The 18,778-nt window shown below is 32.3% G+C and overlaps 3 protein-coding genes across 3 annotated transcripts in view; 1 reads left to right on the plus strand and 2 right to left on the minus strand.

The window, feature by feature from the left end:
* LOC109328157 (APO protein 2, chloroplastic) overlaps positions 1-9,824 on the minus strand; it is a 16,957-nt gene extending 7,133 nt beyond the window's left edge. The window contains exon 1 of the mRNA XM_019561474.1: positions 9,814-9,824. The gene's annotated coding sequence lies outside the window, so the exon portion shown is untranslated. The remainder of the gene's footprint in view (positions 1-9,813) is intronic.
* Positions 7,503-9,809, plus strand: LOC109328159. The gene is made up of 4 exons (XM_019561477.1): positions 7,503-8,208; positions 8,783-8,853; positions 8,972-9,362; positions 9,461-9,809. Exons 1-4 carry the CDS (start codon positions 8,098-8,100, stop codon positions 9,653-9,655), a joined length of 768 nt encoding a protein of 255 aa, XP_019417022.1. The 5' UTR covers positions 7,503-8,097; the 3' UTR covers positions 9,656-9,809.
* On the minus strand, positions 11,815-12,970 carry LOC109327829. Its single transcript, XM_019561000.1, has 2 exons — positions 12,780-12,970; positions 11,815-12,306 (listed from the first exon to the last, which is right to left on the minus strand). Exons 1-2 carry the CDS (start codon positions 12,904-12,906, stop codon positions 12,059-12,061), a joined length of 375 nt encoding a protein of 124 aa, XP_019416545.1. The 5' UTR covers positions 12,907-12,970; the 3' UTR covers positions 11,815-12,058.

The following is an 18,778-nucleotide window of genomic DNA, read 5'->3' on the forward strand; positions in this document are numbered from 1 at the left end:
AATGAAAGATCTTGGGGAAGCTTCTTTTGTATTAGGTATTCGGATACTGAGAGATCGCTCTCAAGATATCCTAAGGTTATCACAAGAAAGCTATATAGATAAAGTCCTGGATAGATTTGACATGAAAAACAGTAAACTAGTGGATACCCATATAGCTAAGGGAGACAAATTTTATCTCGAATTGTGGCCCAATATTGACCTTGAAAGATACGAAATGCAAAAGATTCCTTATGCATCTACAGTAGGAAGTCTAATGTATGCTCGAGTTTGCACACGTCCTGACATAGCATTTGTTGTGGGAGTTTTGGGCAGATATTTGAGTAATCCTGGAATGCATCATTGGAAGACAGTCAAACTTGTTATGCGTTACTTGATGAGAACAGAGGAGGGAGTACATATTCACTTATCGGAGGTCTGAGAATTTAGAGATCATTGGGTACCCTAACTCCGATTTTGCTGGATGTCTAGACAGTAGACAATCCACATCTGGATATGTTTTTGTATTGGTTGGAAGTCCTATCTCTTGGAAGTCTGCAAAACAGACACTCATAGCCCCTTCAACCATGGTTACAGGGTTCATACTTGTTTTGAAACATCAGACCATGCCATATGGTTGTAGAATTTTGTCACTAGTTTACATGTGGTTGATGATATTGAAAGACCATTGAGGATTTATTGTGACAACAAGTCCACGGTTCTTTACTCCAGCAACAATAGGAGTTCTACAAAGTCAAAATTCATTGACATAAAGTTTCTGGTTGTTAAAGAAAGTGTTCAAAATGGACAAATTTCCAAAGAACATATAAGGTCAAATTTTATGCTAGCTGATCCACTAACTAAGGGTTTGGTATCTAAAGTCTTTCATGATCATGTTGCTCATAAGGGTGTTGTTCCTTAGGATACCTTAGTTTAGTGGGAGTCTATATGTTTTATGATTTACTTTGGATGTTATATATAGTTTTTTATGCATAATAAAGTTGATGGTTTATTGCTCCATTTTGAAATTGTGCATTGTAACTATTGTGTTACAATTAAAGACTTTAAATTGATCTCACTAAAGAACAAAGCAGGATCAGTTGGAAATAGACATGTTTAAGATCAAATTGCATGAAATTTCCATGTCACTCATCCATATTTGATCTATGTCATTGAGTATATTAATATGGTGATCATCGTGGTCAAGTCACACTTGCAAGTGATGAAAGTCGCACTGGTTTCATAGTTGATATATGAGACGAACCAGATTGTATTAAGGAAAAGTCTAAATGTAAATAGTATACGGATGCGCGCCTAAAGAACATGTGATATAATTGTATCAGGAAGATATGAAGCCCAATTGGGAGATTGCTAGAAATTTATAATTTCTAATTAAGGTGAGCATCATATATTTGATACAATGATATCGACTATTTATTTTAGGGGTTACATTATAAGTGATCTAATTACTAGCACCCCGTAGATTTTTAAAAGCTGATAACAGATATGGGCTTCATGTGTGAATACCCATCAAGTTAACCTATAAGGGATAATGGGAACCCTATAAGTTAACGCATAAGGAAGGTTATGGTCCCCGAACACACCAAATCACAAATAGTTTTTACCTCTCCCCATCAGAGAGAAAACGAAGGTCCCAAAAGAAATTAAGGATTTGGTTGAGGAAGGCCATCATACCAAAACTCTCTCAAAAGGTATATCAAAGAAGTAGACTAGAGAACATGGATTCAGGGATTCAGATATGACTTTAAATGTTGTATATTATATGTGGGAATCATGAGATTCAAGATCCTAGGATTGATATTTCACCAATCATCAGGAAATATCTAACAGTCACACCCTACTTCAAGCTCTGTTAACATTGTTTAGCCTTGAATAGAAGTTGCTTAAAATAGATGCTCTGATATGGCAAGTGAACTAAGATGTAGGTTATACTTTTTAGTTAAGTTGTCAACACTTTAAGAAGAAGCCTGTTTTGGATCTTTAAATCAAATTTTAGGTGATCAATCTAAAACCACATTAAGAATATCTTAAAGAATCAATATAACAAAAATAATAACTTGTATAAATGAAGAAGAAGATAAAAGTACAAGAACTTACACCATAATCCAACTTTATGGAGCATTAGCCATCCATCCAAAGATTAGATGTTTTTGGTTCCATATGAGGTTCCAAAATCATGTGTGTCGCGTCCTGATTTTTGGCTGCACGGCTTTCTTAGAGTCGTCACTACATTTTATAGTAAAAAAATGTATAAAAATTATTTAATCCCTACTACATTGGGCTTTAGATTTTTTATATTCACGTTCGACATTCAGTTGCAAGGTAGGGAAGGTATTAGCACTCTACCCATCCACCTTAGGCGATACCCTTCATTAAATTATATGACTTTATTATATTTTTGAACTTATTTGGTTATTTAATTAATTATTTGAAATGAAAATTTTATTTATTTTTTATTGTGTCTGACAAGATGAATCCTGGTCCTATGTATCCTTATTTTAGATAGGGAATCAAGGCTACGTAGTTCTTTAGTAAAAAGCGTTTGTTGGTTGGGTATTTTAATTAAGGACATAAAAAACATAGCGTGATTGTCTGAAGGATGAGTTGAGAGGAAAGAGGCTCACAGGGCGAACGTCCCTCCATCCTTTATGTAGTTAACAAATTTTATTAATGAAAATACTTATTTTTTGTGTACTCATGAAAAGTGTTTTAATTGATTGTTAATTTAATTGAAAATGATATTTTTTTATTGATTGTACTCATGAATACCTGGTTGCACTAAATAAATATGAAATTTGCAATGTAGGAACTTAGATCAGCGTGTATCTAAACTAAGAATTGCAGAACACGTGGCAGTGGGTGATTGGATGGAGCTGGAAACATTGCAAGCCTGGACACATGACATCGCTTGGTTGGTTGAATGTGGGGGTGCACGATGTCGAAGCGTGATCTCGGTTGCATGCAATCCCGTGTTCTCACGGGTAAAATAATCAGCGGTGGCCGGTTATAGTGAATTCGAGCGCGTTTTGCCTTCTGATTGGATGGAATTTTAGTCAACATGAGGATGGGCATCGTAAGCAGATCATATGGCTGAGATTTGAAGGTGAGGCGAGTGCACAACGCAACCATGCGCGCAACTGCACTAGATAATTTGGATATGATTTTTTTTACTCTTTCTCTCACTATGGCAAAATGTTTTTTGGGTAGAGAATTTTCTAGACTTTTCAATGTTTTCAATGTCATCTTTTCACTAGGGAGGGTGCACTATTTATAGTGTTAACAACAAATCTTTTATAAATCATTGGTAAATCAAATTTATCAAAACTTTGGCTATGATTAAAGTCTAAAATGTGATAGGAGTTCTCCTCTATTAATACACAAAATCATCATTTATTTACCCAAGCTTGTTATTTTAGGAAATAGATGGTATGTATGGATTTCATTCCTTTTTTCATGAATTCAACACATGTAAAAATGATAATTTATAATTTCAAATCCTCATCTTTATTAAATACATTTGAATTTGCAATTATTTTTAAAATAAAAAATTTTGATTAAATATTTTTGAGTTTGAGGCTATCGAAAATTATATTTCATGATTAATAATTTTTTATAAAGAGTCTAAAAATCATTATAATACTCCTAGTGAGCAAAAATAATTATTTGACCGAAAAATAAAGTTGTTTGAAATCCTTTTCCCTAGATAAGATATTTACTCGATTCTAAACCATCTTAATATTATTGTATTACTCAATGATAGGTGAAAGTAATCTTTTTGAAATTGTATACAAATTGCAAAAGATATTTAATACACAATCTCATTATTATTTTTTCTGATACAATTGTAATCATTGCCTTTTTCATATGCGGATGCAATCAATTTGATATGATTTGTTGAATATCTAAAGATTTACTTATTGTCAAAGTGATCCACAAAAGTTAATCAAATAAATATGATATGATTCAAATTGCATATTTTCAAATCTTTAATTTAGCAGATAATACAATCAAATCTTTAATTCATTCATCTTTTTTTTAGAATAACTTTGAAAAATCATTTTTTGAGAAATCAATTACTTTGAATTTGAATTTTGATTAACCTAATCACTTAGATTTAGGAACCTTATCATAATTGGTTTGGCTTTTATATTTTGGCTTTGTTATTTTAGTTAACCTAATCGCTTAGATTTAGGAACCTTAACAACTGGTTTAGTTTTATTATTTTTAGAAAACCATTTTTTTTAAATTATGTTATTTTTTATTTAAAAAAGTTTTGGGCTTTTTCCGAGCCAGACAAAAATGGGTGTTAATGTGTTTGCAACTCGTTTCCAAATCCATTCCCTATGAATTTCTATGAACTAAACACCTAAAAATAGCCTAAGAACAACCTAAAATGAGAAAGAACCGAAATGGAAAGAAGAAGAAGAAATTACAAAGTATGTACAATGTGTAAAAGTAGTGGAATGACTTCTCCTTTTATAGGCAAGTTGAGGGGCACCTGACCAGGCAGTATGTGACCCCCTAAGCTGGTGGGCCAGTAGCTTGTCACACCTTGGCCAGCTAGCTTGGACAGCCTATTGTGGGCTAGATTACATGCATGTTGACATCTCCTACTTGGTTGTTCAGATCATAGGTCATGCATAAGGTCATGTGTTTGGCCTTCATGTAAAGAATAGGCAAGTTGCTTGATGATTTGGCCAAATTTTCTTCATGGTTAGGTTTGTAGCACCTGCTTGGGCGCCTGACCCCTATTTCCCATGCATGGCTGCCTATTTCTTCATGGTGAAGGGACCTACCTTTCTTCAAGTCGAAGCAACCTTTGTCCCATGGTTCTTGAGTTAATTTTGGTTGATTACTTGATACTTTGAGCATGGTTTCTTCAAGTCTAGGTAAGCTTTTGAGTTGTGCGTTTTGCTTGGCATACCTAGCTTGGGTTTCTTCAAGGTAAGGTAAACAACCTTTCTTCAAGCCTAGGTCATCTTTTTGTTTATAAGGTAAGCACATAACATGCTATGCTTAGCTTGTTTGTTTTGAGCATTTCTTTTTTAGCTTTTGGCTTGTGATTTGGCATAAACTCTTGGCTACCTTTTGGATTAATTCTTTTTGATTCAATTTCCTACAAAATTCAAAGAAAACTTGGAAAACAGGTGATCAAAAATTAATTTATTCAAAGCTACAAAATTTTCTAAAAAGTGTTGAATTAAGTTGGTTTTCTAAATTTTGCATTGGATAAGTGTATGAAAATTATGTATTTTTGGTACTTATCACTCTTCAAGGTCTTTTATCCACTGTGCTATCGGGTTTCAGATTTTTTCAATACCCACTTAAAAGCAATCGGTTTTCAACCAGGTGGAAAATCAGCTAAATGTCAGGTCTTGTTAGACTCTAGAGAATCCATCTCATCATATATGAAATCTTGCTACAAGTCAGCGTCCAAAGAAGTCAAAGCTTCTTGAAGACATGATGGATCATCCTCTAATGTATAACCCATATAATCATGTTCATACTCTATAGTAGTTCTTGCTCTCTTACTTCTTCTAGATTCTATTTCTAACCCTTCATTTTTATCATTATCTTTAATCATAGTCTGTGACTAGTTGATGTGTCCCCATTATTCCTCAATTGAAAAGGGAATTTATTTTCATTGAATACTGCATCGTTAGACTCAATGATCATTTTGAATTAAGGTCATAAAACATGTACGCCTTACTATTTACAACATACTTTTTAGTTTCAGCTTCCTCGGTATCATATTTCTTCTCAAGTACATACCGAGTTAATTTGACAGACTTGTTTAGGTTGTAGTAATCATAGCGATCATCAGACAATCCATTTAGAATGAAATTCTTACAAAAGTAATCATTTTTGTTCTAGAGAGCTATAACAATTTGCCAATTTATCATTCTCCTCTTTTTCAGTTTCCTCCGACACTATTGAGATATCTGTTTTTAAAACATGGACAACCTTTCTCATAGTGAGAAAAAAATTCTATTTTATGTTGCCACCGTTTGAAATTAGTCTCATTAAACTGAAATGGTTTGTTAAGGTCAAAGTTGTTCGGTTCAGTAATATTATCTTCAAATGTCACTATAGTAGGAAACGTCTTAAAATTGTTGCTATTGTAACTTGAAAAAATGATAAATGACGCAAAATAATACTTATTGGTTGAGTCACGATCAAGTCGCTTTCTTTAAGATATTTCATGACAATGCCCAAAATATGTAAGTAGACTATCAACCATATCATCTCTGGTACAAAATAGTTCAGTTCTCTGTTTTCGAATTCTTACTGCACTGTAAGAATTAATCTCGAATTCACCCGCCATAATATGACTACTGGTGTTAATTCTTGAAATATTCACAGTATAGCTACCCGTGTCAATTCTATTTTCTCACAATCTGACTTTCAGTATCAATTCTCGAAATTCCCACAATTTGGTTATTTGTGCCAATTCTTAGTGTCACGAAAAGAATGGGGAGAAGTTTGATGGAAATACTTCGGCTGAGAGTATGAGGAAGAAAGAAGAAAATCGAGGAAATATTACTCGATTGGTGCAAGCATGAGGACTCTAACAACCATCTTCATCCAACGGCCATATCCCTGACGGTCATATTCTTATTGGTCATATCCCTAACGGTCATATTCTTATCGGCCATATTTCCAGTAGTCATATTCTTTACTCTACTTAAAAAAACTTCATTTCAGACCCCAAAAATCCTCATTTATGATTATTGTTGAAAACCATCAAATTTCACCTCATCTTGTGTGGCATGCAATCAAGGTCAAAGATAAACATTATGATGAAGCTATGGATAGTGCAAAACCACAAGGATAAAAAATCTTTTCAACCAAATATTTATACAAACTATATTCTTAAGCACTTGACCATCAAATCTGTACTTAATCAAACAGTGGTAAGTAGAAATTTGTCTCTTATAATATCTACCAAATTCTAGTAAGATTGTCTCCAATTGATGCTAGCCTTCTCACAATGAATTAGTCAACATTCTATACTCCTTTTCAGGATCATGCACAAGAAATAATGGGGCATTTGGCAAATGGAGCCTTTTTCTGGATTCAAGCCAAATTGAGATCTTTCTTCTTTTCTTTATCCAAATTCATCATGTAAAACCTATATTCACTTTTCTCCCACCCAGTACAAAACTAGTCAAAAATAAAAGCATAAAAGCAAAAGGGTATGCAAGTAAATATATACAATCTAACTCATATAATATGTAATATCTATCTAAAAATTTATATATAATCAATATATCATTTATATTATAAATATTTAAAAGTAAATAATAATTAAATATAAATGATGAATAATATACTCACAAATTTTTACATGTTTTTTCTTGATAAATGAAATGGAAAGGTACCTGATTTGTTTGTATGCCTAAAAATAAAGTGCCACCAACAAGCAACAACAACATCAACTGCCACAACAGCATCATCCCATTTTGTTTTCAATTATTATTATCCCATTCCCATCTTCAATTCAACACCTTTCTCTCTCTTTGACCCATTCCCTTCTTTCTCTCTCTACACAGAACCCAAACACCAAAAATCCAATCAAACAAGAAACATAAGAAACTAACTCCACTCACTACCATAATGCTTTCTTTCACCACCAAAATTTATGTAACAAAAAATGAAAAAAATAGAGACAAAGAAAAGAAAGAAAAAGAAGTTTGTTACTTAACTTAGTTACATGGCTTCAAATGTCTTCCAACTATACTACTCAACATTACTTACACAAACCTCTTTCTCTTATCATAAAAGTTATGTTCCCTGAATTACCCTTCTGCAAGAAAAATCTCAATCTTCATTCATCATCACATAGTATCTATCATAAAGAAAAAATATATCTTTATTTACCGAATTATATGGGCTTCCTTTTTTGGTTTTCTTTGTATTTATCTCAAGTTTTACACAGAAAACATCAACAAACAGAACCTTCTCACCTCTTATATATTTTCTCTCTCTCTTTTTTCTTTCTCTTATTCATTACTTCTTCCCTTACTTATTGTGTATCTCTTTTCCTCTTTGATTCCTTTTCATCTTTAGTTATTGTTTTTGGGTATTTTAATTGTTGATATGATGAAGAAAATGAAAGGGGTTGTCTTTAATCATTATCCTTTGTATGAGGATCAGAGAGCAAGGTTGAGGCATCAGAGTCTTTTGCAGGATTATGAAGACCTACATAAGGTAACCCTTTTCATAGTTTTTAGTAAAGTTTGAATTTTTATTGTTGGTTTCATAGATCTGTTGTGTTTGTGGTTGTTGTTTGATTTACAAGGATCTTATGTTTTAATTTCTGCTTGTTTTAGTAGTTTGTTTGAATAAAATTATGTTTATGTTAGGATCATGTGAGATGCTGTTCATGACTTAATTCTAATTCTAGTTAGGTATTTATTTTATTTGGTTTTTTTTATTCTAGAATTTATCACTTTTGATTACCTTGTCCTACTTCAAAAAGAAATTTTTATAGTCCAAATTCTATGGTAACTCCGACCCTTCGAGGGAACGGGTGCGGATATGTAGTATGCGGTTACCATGTCAAATATCGGTTGGTATAAATTTAGTTCGTTCTATATAGGGAACCAATTCGCAAAAGAACCACGAATTGGTACGGAAGAACCAATTTGCAGTTCTCTACCAAAATGAGAGAGTTATGTTTCAATGATATGAGAGAACTGTGTTTCAATGATATGAGAGAACTGTGTTTCAATGATATGTACATGATTTGAAAAAATTGTAATTGTGTTTGAAACTTTTCCAGGAAACAAATGGCATGAGAATAAAATTGCAGGTTGCAAAGCAGAAACAGTCGTTGCTGGCAGCGGAAGTTCGGTAAAATTTAAAGCCTTTGATGAAAATTCCTTGCATTTTTAGTGGTGTTTTGTAGTGTTCAAACTTGTTTGTATCAATTGGGAGTTATTTCTCAGAACTATTATCCTTGCAACTGCAGGTTTTTGAGGCAACGTTACACATACTTGATGAAAAACCCTTCCCCCAAGCCTCAACCAAAGCAAGATGTTTCGCAGCCGCGAAAGCTCAAAACCCAAGCTCCCATTCCCTCGAAGGGTCGGAGTTACCATAGAAAAGAATCTGCTTTGCGGCCTCCCATTGCTTCTCATTTGAAAACAAAACAGAAGATTTCCAATGGGGTTGATTTCGCATTACAAAAACCAGCTCGTAAGTTCGATTTAAACCAGAGTGCTAGGAGTCTTGGTAAACAAGATGCTTCTTTTCTCAGTTCTGCTCCATCACTTGAATTGAATCACAACAATAGGATCTATGCTGGGAAAGAAACTGTGAAGAAGAGTGTCGCTCCATTTTTCGACTTGAATCAGATATCGGTAATTAATTCACATGCTATCCTTACATGATAAGTCCTTTATGTTTCATTCTAGTAAGGCTTATAGTATCATGCTATTTTGGTGTCATACCACTGCAGACAGAAGAGGAGGAATTGCTTGGAAATGTTGAGCCCTCGAGGATTGACGAATCGAAGAGATTGACACAAATAGACGAGGACGAAGAGCAGCGCAATGACATTAAGTTGTCTGTTTGTAGAAACCTTGGGAATGGATCAAATAGGACAGGGAAGAGGAAAATCTCATGGCAAGATCAAGTGGCATTAAGGGTTTGAAATAATACAGTAACTTGGGCTAAATTCCTGTTCTTTAGGAATGTGTTATCTAAGTTGATATTATGTAGCAGCTAGTATTATTTTCTTTTTGTAAAGATAAAATATAGCATTATATGTTTGGATATATATAACATGAGGAATTTATTTCCAGAAATCACATCACTTTGAAATCACATCACTTGTTGCATAATGTAAAACCAAATTATTATTTTAACCCTTAACCTATGTTCTTGGAAGGTTGTTGTGCTTATTGTTATTAATTATTCCCCTACTTAAATGGGGATAACAAATATGGCCTTATGTATACAATAATGTTCTGTCTTATTTGTTGTCTTAGTAAGCTTAGTGTTTGTCTGTTCATTTGTTATGGCCTCATGCCATTTTCTATATTCTCTATTTTAACATTATCAACATAGTTTGTGATTCAAACAAGTGACATGAGTACAATTTTATATAACGAGATGCCACAATTGCAGATTAAATGTCTTCAAGAAAGTTGATTAACATCAATGTTCCTGATCTGTGCTTGTTTTGTTCTTTTCACTGATGAATGGTTTGAACATCATCATTATCCCAAGTCCCTCAACTACTTTCAAGACAAAGAAAACCATGTTGGTGCCTGCAATTAAGTTTACAACATTAAACTTCTAGAAATGCAGGTAGAAAAATAACTGCATGTTCTTTTCTAGATAGATAATAGTACTTTAGTGGTTGGATAAAGACATGAAATTCATGAATAACATGTTGATTGTATCTACTCTACATAGAATTTAGTGTGTTGTACATAGTTTAAACTTATTAAGCCTTGAAATTTGTATAACTAGTGTATATAAATATATGGTGTTGTAATACTACTCAAAGAATTCTAGAAGATCCTTTCTCATTTTTCAGAGTAACATCACAATCATCTTATCCAGAGTTTTATAATAGCTGGTGGAAAATAAAAATTCATCCACTTTTGAGGCCAAGTTAATCTATATAGACATGGATCATAATAAGAAACTTGAACATGATTTGCATATATCATACTTATAGTCAGAAAGCATGCAGATTGAAACTTTTGCTAAGGACAAATATTTTGAATGCATATGGAACAGAAAGTAATTTTTGTAAACTCACTTATTAAATTGATAAGGCTTAATTAATATACCATTTGTTGGCATGAAAATAGCCTACTACTACATCTTTCAATCTAGTCCACAAACAACCATAAAGGCATTGTCATAGACAATGTTCTCATAAAAGTTTTTTTCATTGGTTTTAGCTATAGCTTTTCTATTAGAGTATCATTCACATTATCTAATCTTGTTACTAGAGGTTTTAATCATATTCTTATCACATCACATGTGAGACTCTATCATCTTGTCCTCTATAGGTGTTGCTTCTATTTTCTCTCGATTGTATTCATTCGTAATCATATATTGTCTTTTATGTCGATCATTAATGTAACATCTTAATCTTTGTGTTATTGTGTTTATGCTTTTGTTGCCTAGATTTCAAAACAATACACCATCAAGATGAAGTATTTCCAATTTAGCATATTTGGAACTAGAAAAAAAAATTAGCTAAGGGCCAGAACTCCAAATTTTAATACCCCTAAGTCCCAAACCAGAAGGGCCAGAACATTAAATTGGTCATCAATGTTGATGCTAATCTTGCATGCTGCTAAAGTGAGTCTCTTATGCCAGCCTTTAAGGTGGGTGAGCTTAAGGAGATGTAAACTGAACATCTGAATTGTATGTTTTCAATGTTAGCCTCAACCATTGTTTTATAATGAGGACTGCATCACATTAGAATTGCGGTGTGACACCAAATCATAATAATGTGACCGTATCTGACTGTAGCATAACCACATTTGAGTCATATCGGACCACATCAGGCCGTACCAAATTCAATATTTTTTAATCACAAAAAAATTCAGAACTCAATAACTGCAATCTGCATTGTAATGATCGCAATCATATAACCACAATCATGATCGCAACTACAATTTAAAATAACTGTATCAAGTATTTTACCTAACTAGCTTTGTCTCATATCATTCTTGATGAAGTGATGGTTTAGTACAATGAAACCATGTAAGTATTATGCTAGTTTGTTATTTAAGTCATTTTAATATCTTACCCAATGTATCAAAAAATATTATAATTAAGTTAAAAGCTATAAATAATGACATGTTATAAGACGTTGAAGGCTAAATCCATTATTTGTACAATAGGGATATGGTGGAATTTAGATCCACAAGCTAATACAAAACATTTCAAAAGATGAAAGCTTCTTATCTTACCAAGTGGAAAACATTAGAAATGCATTCTATGATATGTATCAACAACCAAGCCTTATCGCAGAAGGTGGGTCGGCTACGTGAATACGCCATAATGCTCTAGGTTGAAGCATAGGAATTCAAAAGAAATAACCAACCAGAAGCAATCCAGGAATAAGATGCTTGAGTGCTGCTATGAACAAGGATGAAGATTTGATTGAATTGGAGCTTGCATTTCTCTTCATTTTATGATGACCCTTTATATTATTCACTCCACCATAAGCTGCTTTTGCTCTCTGTGAAGTCATTGTATGTTGGACAACATGCAATTCTTCATATGTTCTTTTTGTGTTTGGTTTCTTTGACTCCATCATCATACCATACATGGCTGCATGCAAAAGAAAAGATTGTTTGTGATCAAAATGATTATATGTTTATGTAAAGTTTGGATTTAATTTCAATGCCCAAAATCAAATGAATAAATTAATAAGGTTATGGTCAAATAGTTTAAGGCTCCACGAGACCAAAATAGTTTAAGGTTTTGATCTCGAGATAGACCAAAATGTCAAAGTTTTGATTACTATGAGTAACACTTGTTGAGAGAGACGACCACTGAGATTCCTCTCCATTAGGTGTCCCAAAATAACAAATAAAAGACAACATGTAATGACAATTTTTATCATTTTATTTATCATACAATTACATTTTTGTCGTTAAAAACATGAAGAGAAACAAATATTTGTATCTCCATTACTTGAAAGGATCCTTGTTCGGACCGAGGATACACTTAATTATACTAACAAAAATCAAATGAATAATAAGAGGGAAAATAAACTAGCAATGAAGCTCAAATTTTGTTACATTTAGGCTCCCTTTGTTGGTTGGTAGTCTTAAAATCTTCTAATGTTGATGTGGATATGCTCCAAGAAGGTAGAAACATGAGAATGTTGATCAACAAAAAGAACCATAGAAGTAGTGTTTTGGTCATTTCTTCAACTTGTTTGGAGTAACTATAAAAGTGAAGTTGCTAGTGGAGAAGCAATTGACTTAGTAGAAATTTCACTATTTATAATGGGTTTCTTGCTAATTAAATATGGTTATTTAGTGAATGTAAAGTACCATAGTGCTCCTAATTGTTCACTTTCAAAGGATTCCTTGGAGGAACATGTTTGGTGTTGTTCACGTGCTTTAATTATGCCCTGTCTGGTTCTATTGTCTTACAAATTAAAATTGTATTCATTGAATGTAAAAAAACTTTAGTTTATATAAGGCTTCAAATTAGCTTATTGAATTGAAAAGTTTATTATAAATTTTCACTATATCATTATCTCTTATCTCTTTCACTTAACTTAATAATATGTGAATATATTTAATTCCTATATATGAATTAGATTTATATTACTTCTGAATAAAACAAATAGATCTAAAGAAGAATATGAGTAATATTATATTAGTAACAAATAAAACTTTTATAAGTAAAATATATAAAATATCTTTTTTTTGGGATAACAATTTTTTGTCATAAACATAATAATATATGATCTAGAACTTTATGTTTTTAATAAAGTAAGAGAAAACATAGTACTATCATAGACTTGAGTTATAGAAGAAGTCTTCCTTAAGATGAACATTATTATAGAATGTTGATATGTTTAGAATTCATAGAATTGTGATTTCTGTAACTTTAAATTTTATTTCTAGTAGTACATCAATGATGAAGATAATATACTTCCTAGTTGGAAAGTAAAGACTACATCCTTAATTTATAGGACTTGACAATGTGCTTTCATTATATATATTCCTTAATAAAACAGACTTTCAAAATTGTGATGATAAAGTACTTTCATAAAACATGATACTACAAGAAAGTTGATATGACAACCACAAAAATAGTACTATAAATATAATACATATGAAATAAACCATTAGTATAGATGAAAAATAAATCATGAGTATAGATGAAAGAGAAAATAAAATATATACTAAGAGTGTAATAATTTTTTACACAGACATTACATCATTCTATATTCATATTTAATCATTATTGATTTTTAAATATAAGTAATATAGACGAAAGATGAATGATGTATTAATTGTATATAAATTTTTATACTGACAATACATAGATAGTAATAATATATCTACTTGCAACCAATTTTGTAGCTGCATTTTTTGGCAAAAACTCAATTCGGCACCAATAAGGTGTTGGTCTAATGATGTAAAGTGTTACTAGATATTTGACTAAAAAGTTAAGGTTCGTTTCTTGGAAGTGACACTTGTTAGAAGAGACGGTGACGCATCCAAAAGAGATTAGTTCCTTACCCTTGATACATTGGTATAATTAAAAAAAAAACCCAATTGGCTCCAAAACCCTTAAATCCATTTTCTTTCTTGGAGCCCTAAGCCCCCTTTCTCTCTCAAGAGTCTCAAACCCCTGTTTTGGACCCAACAACCCCTAACCCCCTTTCTTTCTCAAAAGGACTAAGTAGCCATAAAGGGAAAGGCTAAGCATCAATTGCTTTTGAAGAAGCAATCATACACACTAATAGTGCCCTTCCTTCATTATTGTTGATCACCCTTTTATTCTGTTTAGTTACTCTTAGATTAACATTTTATTATGGTAGTACTGAAATCTTTCAATTTGTGCTGCAATTTTCTGATGTTTAACATTTATGCCAAGATAAGGAAAGTAAATTACTTTTTGAAAGTGTTCATGACCATCCGTACCGTTAATAGTATGGGAATTGTAAGGAAAATGTGTAAAAGAGAACCTTGAATAATTATCTTTTTCTTGCTTATACATGTTGATAAAATAATAATTAATAACCATCTTGAAATTTAATAAGGAGAATACAAATATCCTCTTGTATTTTTTAGAATTTGAATGATTCATTCATTTTATTCTTAAAAAACATATTTAGAGATACCAATGAGTTGTTGGTATAGTTACTAAATCCTCATCAAGTATTAGGCTAAATGTTCGATTTCTAGAAGTGATATTTATTGAAGGTATAATCATGCATCTCGAATGAATTAGTTGTTGAGAAAAAAATGTATGCAACGACAGTATATAAATTTTGTATATTATTATTGTATCATCTACCGTTGATTTTTAATCATGGTTGACTACTCGGAAAATGTAATCCAAATGAATGTTGAGTAGTAATAAATTTTATACTCTTAAATGTTTATCTCTAAGGTGAAATTATATACTTCTATTATATAACGAAAAACATATTTATAGGTGGGGGAATTCCTTGTACACCTTTTAAGGATAAACAAGTAAGAATTAGGCTAAGTTCACTTCAAATCAGCTCAATTTTGTAATGCCAAGATTAAAATAGAATAACGTGGTGTAGTTGGTTTCGAACATTGACATAACACGTAGCAAGTTCTGAAAAAGAAAAGTACATGAACATTTACGTGAATAAAGAACATGTTCTTATAACTGAAAAACGAAAAGAATAATGATCTTGTAAAAAAAAAAAAGAGAGGCTAAAGAACATGTTCTTTATCTTTCACGAAGATCAGAAGGAGAACAAGATTTGTATAACTTTTATAAAGATAATATTATTTATACAATTAAAACTTTGATATATCTTATAATAAATGAAGTTATTTCGGTCTATCATTTACTTCCTCTTAATAACATGGGTAACATCACTCATCTTATTAATAAAGATTGTGACATACTTCAAAGTAGTTTGAAGGGGACCATGGATAATATTATTTTTGTCAAGAAGTCATGCATTATATTCATATGATTAAGGTTAAGAAGAGCATCATGCCTTTTAAGGTAGATATTGAGAAGGAGTATGATAGAGTCAACATGAGTTTCCTCTAGGATACTCTTTTACAATTTGGTTTCCCTATTATTATTGTTGATCTTATTATTGGTGTGTCTACTTGGGGGAGGTGTCTCTTTTGTGGAATGGGTCTCAGTTTGAGGGGTTTAGACCTACTCGGGGATTTCGGTAGAGGATCATATGTTGTCTTATTTGTTTGTTCTTGCATAGAGAGATTGTCTCTTCTTATCTCTTAGAAAGTGGATATTGGTGAGTGGCATCCACTTAAACTGTCGAGAGGCAGTCCTCCTATTTCATATGGTATCTTCAATGCTTAAGGTTTTCTACCAAGCTTCAGAGTTTAAAGTTAATGTGGAGAAATCCAAGTTTATTTGTTCAAAAATGGTGACTAACGGGCGGAATCACAATTTTATGTATTTATGCTCTATGCATTTGGTTGGAAACCTTGGCACTTATTTGGTATTCCACTTGTTTAAGGGAAGGTTACTAGATTTGTCTTGAAGAAGATTAAGAGGCACATGACTACTTGGAAGACTAATTTTCTTAATAAAGCATGTCGTTGTGTCTTGTTAAGTCTGTTTTCTCTTTTATTCCTATTTATACCATGCAAGTTATGTGGTTACCCCAAACCATTTGCAATTGCATTGATAAGATGACAATGAACTTTCTTTGGAGTAGAGATGTCAACAAAAATAGTCTTATTTGTGAGTTGGGAGGTCCTCGGGAAGCAAAGGCGTAATGAAGGTCTTGGGATAAGAGATCTAAGAGTTGCCAATATTTATCTTCTTGGTAAGATGTGCTAGAACATGATTAGTAATAGTGATAAGTTGTGGTACAAAGTCTTACAGGATGGGAGAAAGATCTTTGTTGTTTGCTCACCCTAAGTCAACAATGTCCTATATCTGAAGGAGTGTTGTGAAGGCCTCTCAAGTGCTCAAGGAGGGCTTCTTCTTGCATCTAGGAAACAAGAATCGGTCGTTATGGTACAACAATTTAACCAGTTTGGGCAAGTTATGTTAACTATGTTAACTTTGTCAACATCTCGGACACTCAACTTCAAGTAAAGGATCTTCAGAATGAAGGAGTATGGGATTTCAATATTTTATATACTATGATTTCTTTAGATTTGAAAGAGTTCATTTGTAACAATTTCTTGTCGAGCTCTACGGTTGATGAAGACGAATGGAGCAGAGATGGAAATGGGTGAGATCCTATATTGCAAAATCCGGATATTGGTGGCTTAATTATACTGAGGATGAGGGATATTCTTCTTCTAATGTTTGAAGGTTGTTGTGACGTCTAAGAATTCATGAGAAGGTGTGTGTGGCTGAGGTTTAATAAAGTTTTACCATCCAATGTCATATGTCAGAAAAGGAATATGACCATAAATTTTATTCGTATGAGATGCTAAGCAAGTGTTGAGGACCTTATGCATATATTTAAGGGCTATAGGGAATATTCTTTAATATGGTTGAGACTTGGGTGGAATTTTTCAACTTTTAGGTGAATTAATTCTTCTAGAGTTGGATTATGGAGAATTATAAGAATCGTAATGGATTGTTCTTTTTAGCCGGTGTGTGATAGACATGGAAATGAAGGAATAACTCTATTCTTGGATGTCCTTGGGATATCAATCTAGTTGTTCGTTACATTCACCGAGATTTTTCGGAGTGGCTTCATTTGGGGAAGAATGCTAACATAGAAGTTGATACTTTCGTGATTCATTGGTGTTGCCTTGAGGCAGGTATGTTCAAGATCAATGTCAATGGTAGTTGCAATAATGATTCCAGCATAATGGGGGAATATGGTATTCTTCGAGACTATAATGGAAGGTGACTATCAAAGTTTTCATCAAACTATGCAGAGGGTTCTTCTATATTAGTTGAGTTATTGGCTATGGAGCGGGGACTAGAAATGGCTTGAAATTTGGGGTTGAACAAATCATATTGAAAAGTGATTGCCCTGAAGCTATGTAGCTTGTCTATGAGGGAAATCAAATCCCACATTAATAACATTAAGCGTGTTGTCTTACGACGAGTTGTGGAGATCAAATTTGTTGTTAGGGAAGCTAGTAAGGTAGCGGACTTCATGGCTAAGCTATATTCTTACTCATCTACTAAGTGCCAAGTTTAGACTTCATTGGCAGTCATACAAAAAATAACATGGGTAACAAGAATAAAAACTAACTCACAAATTAATTTCCATTTCACATCTCTATAATGAAATAAATGATTGTTTAGCAAAACAGGGCATTGAGAATATGTAGTTAGGTTTTTGTTGTTAGTGTTGAAATTCACTAACTATCCAAATTAACATGTTTTTTTGTATTAACAAGGATATCTTCTTATCATATTGATAAAAAATTAATTTCTTTTAAGATGCACAATACATAAGCATAACATGGGATTCTAATGTGACTTGGACCACTACAGCAATTTCTTAATATTATGTTTGCAGTCTAAAATTCTTCGTGGAAGGGAAAAGTTTAGATATTAAAACATACACTTATAAAATGACATTTTCTAACCCTTCCATTTCTATTCTTTTTGCTCTTGAAAAACAACTTTGTAAAAGAGACCACTCTAATACTATACTTTAGATAATAAAATAACAAAAACACTTTTCAATATTGAAAAATCTCTAAAAGCTCAATTTTCTATCATTATTATTTAATATGAATACTTTTCGTTACATGATAGGTTGTGGGAAATTGTCATAGTAAAAATTACATGTTATTCTTAATTTTTATGAATATATTAAATTATAAAATATTACACAGGATTTAAATAAGAATGAAGTTGATATTTTTCGAGGGAGATCTCTCCTTCCACACAACATAAGTGCAAAAATAATTTCTCAAAAAGTTTGATGAAAGAAAACATTACAAATCTCAAATTATTTTATGGTCCTAGTCCCGAACACATCCAACGGTTTGAATTTGTTGAGGACCATCAGTACCATGCAATTTCTAACAATCTCCACTTGCAATCCTTTATTTGTCTTTAGTTAAAAGTTGATAAATTGAACTAACTCTGGCATTAGAGTTGTGTCAAA

This window comes from Lupinus angustifolius, chromosome LG15, assembly GCF_001865875.1.
Source record: "Lupinus angustifolius cultivar Tanjil chromosome LG15, LupAngTanjil_v1.0, whole genome shotgun sequence".
NCBI lineage: Eukaryota > Viridiplantae > Streptophyta > Magnoliopsida > Fabales > Fabaceae > Lupinus > Lupinus angustifolius.

What these genes read in the sequence shown, in the direction of transcription:
- LOC109328159 (XM_019561477.1), top strand. Translation starts at nt 8,098, where the DNA reads ATGATGAAGAAAATGAAAGGGGTTGTCTTTAATCATTATCCTTTGTAT. An exon ending in ATTATGAAGACCTACATAAG is followed by an intron (nt 8,209 to 8,782) that starts GTAACCCTTTTC and finishes AAACTTTTCCAG; the next exon opens with GAAACAAATGGCATGAGAAT. An exon ending in TCGACTTGAATCAGATATCG is followed by an intron (nt 9,363 to 9,460) that starts GTAATTAATTCA and finishes ATACCACTGCAG; the next exon opens with ACAGAAGAGGAGGAATTGCT.
- LOC109327829 (XM_019561000.1), bottom strand. Translation starts at nt 12,906, where the DNA reads ATGACCAAAACACTACTTCTATGGTTCTTTTTGTTGATCAACATTCTC. An exon ending in CCAACAAAGGGAGCCTAAAT is followed by an intron (nt 12,307 to 12,779) that starts GTAACAAAATTT and finishes TTTTGCATGCAG; the next exon opens with CCATGTATGGTATGATGATG.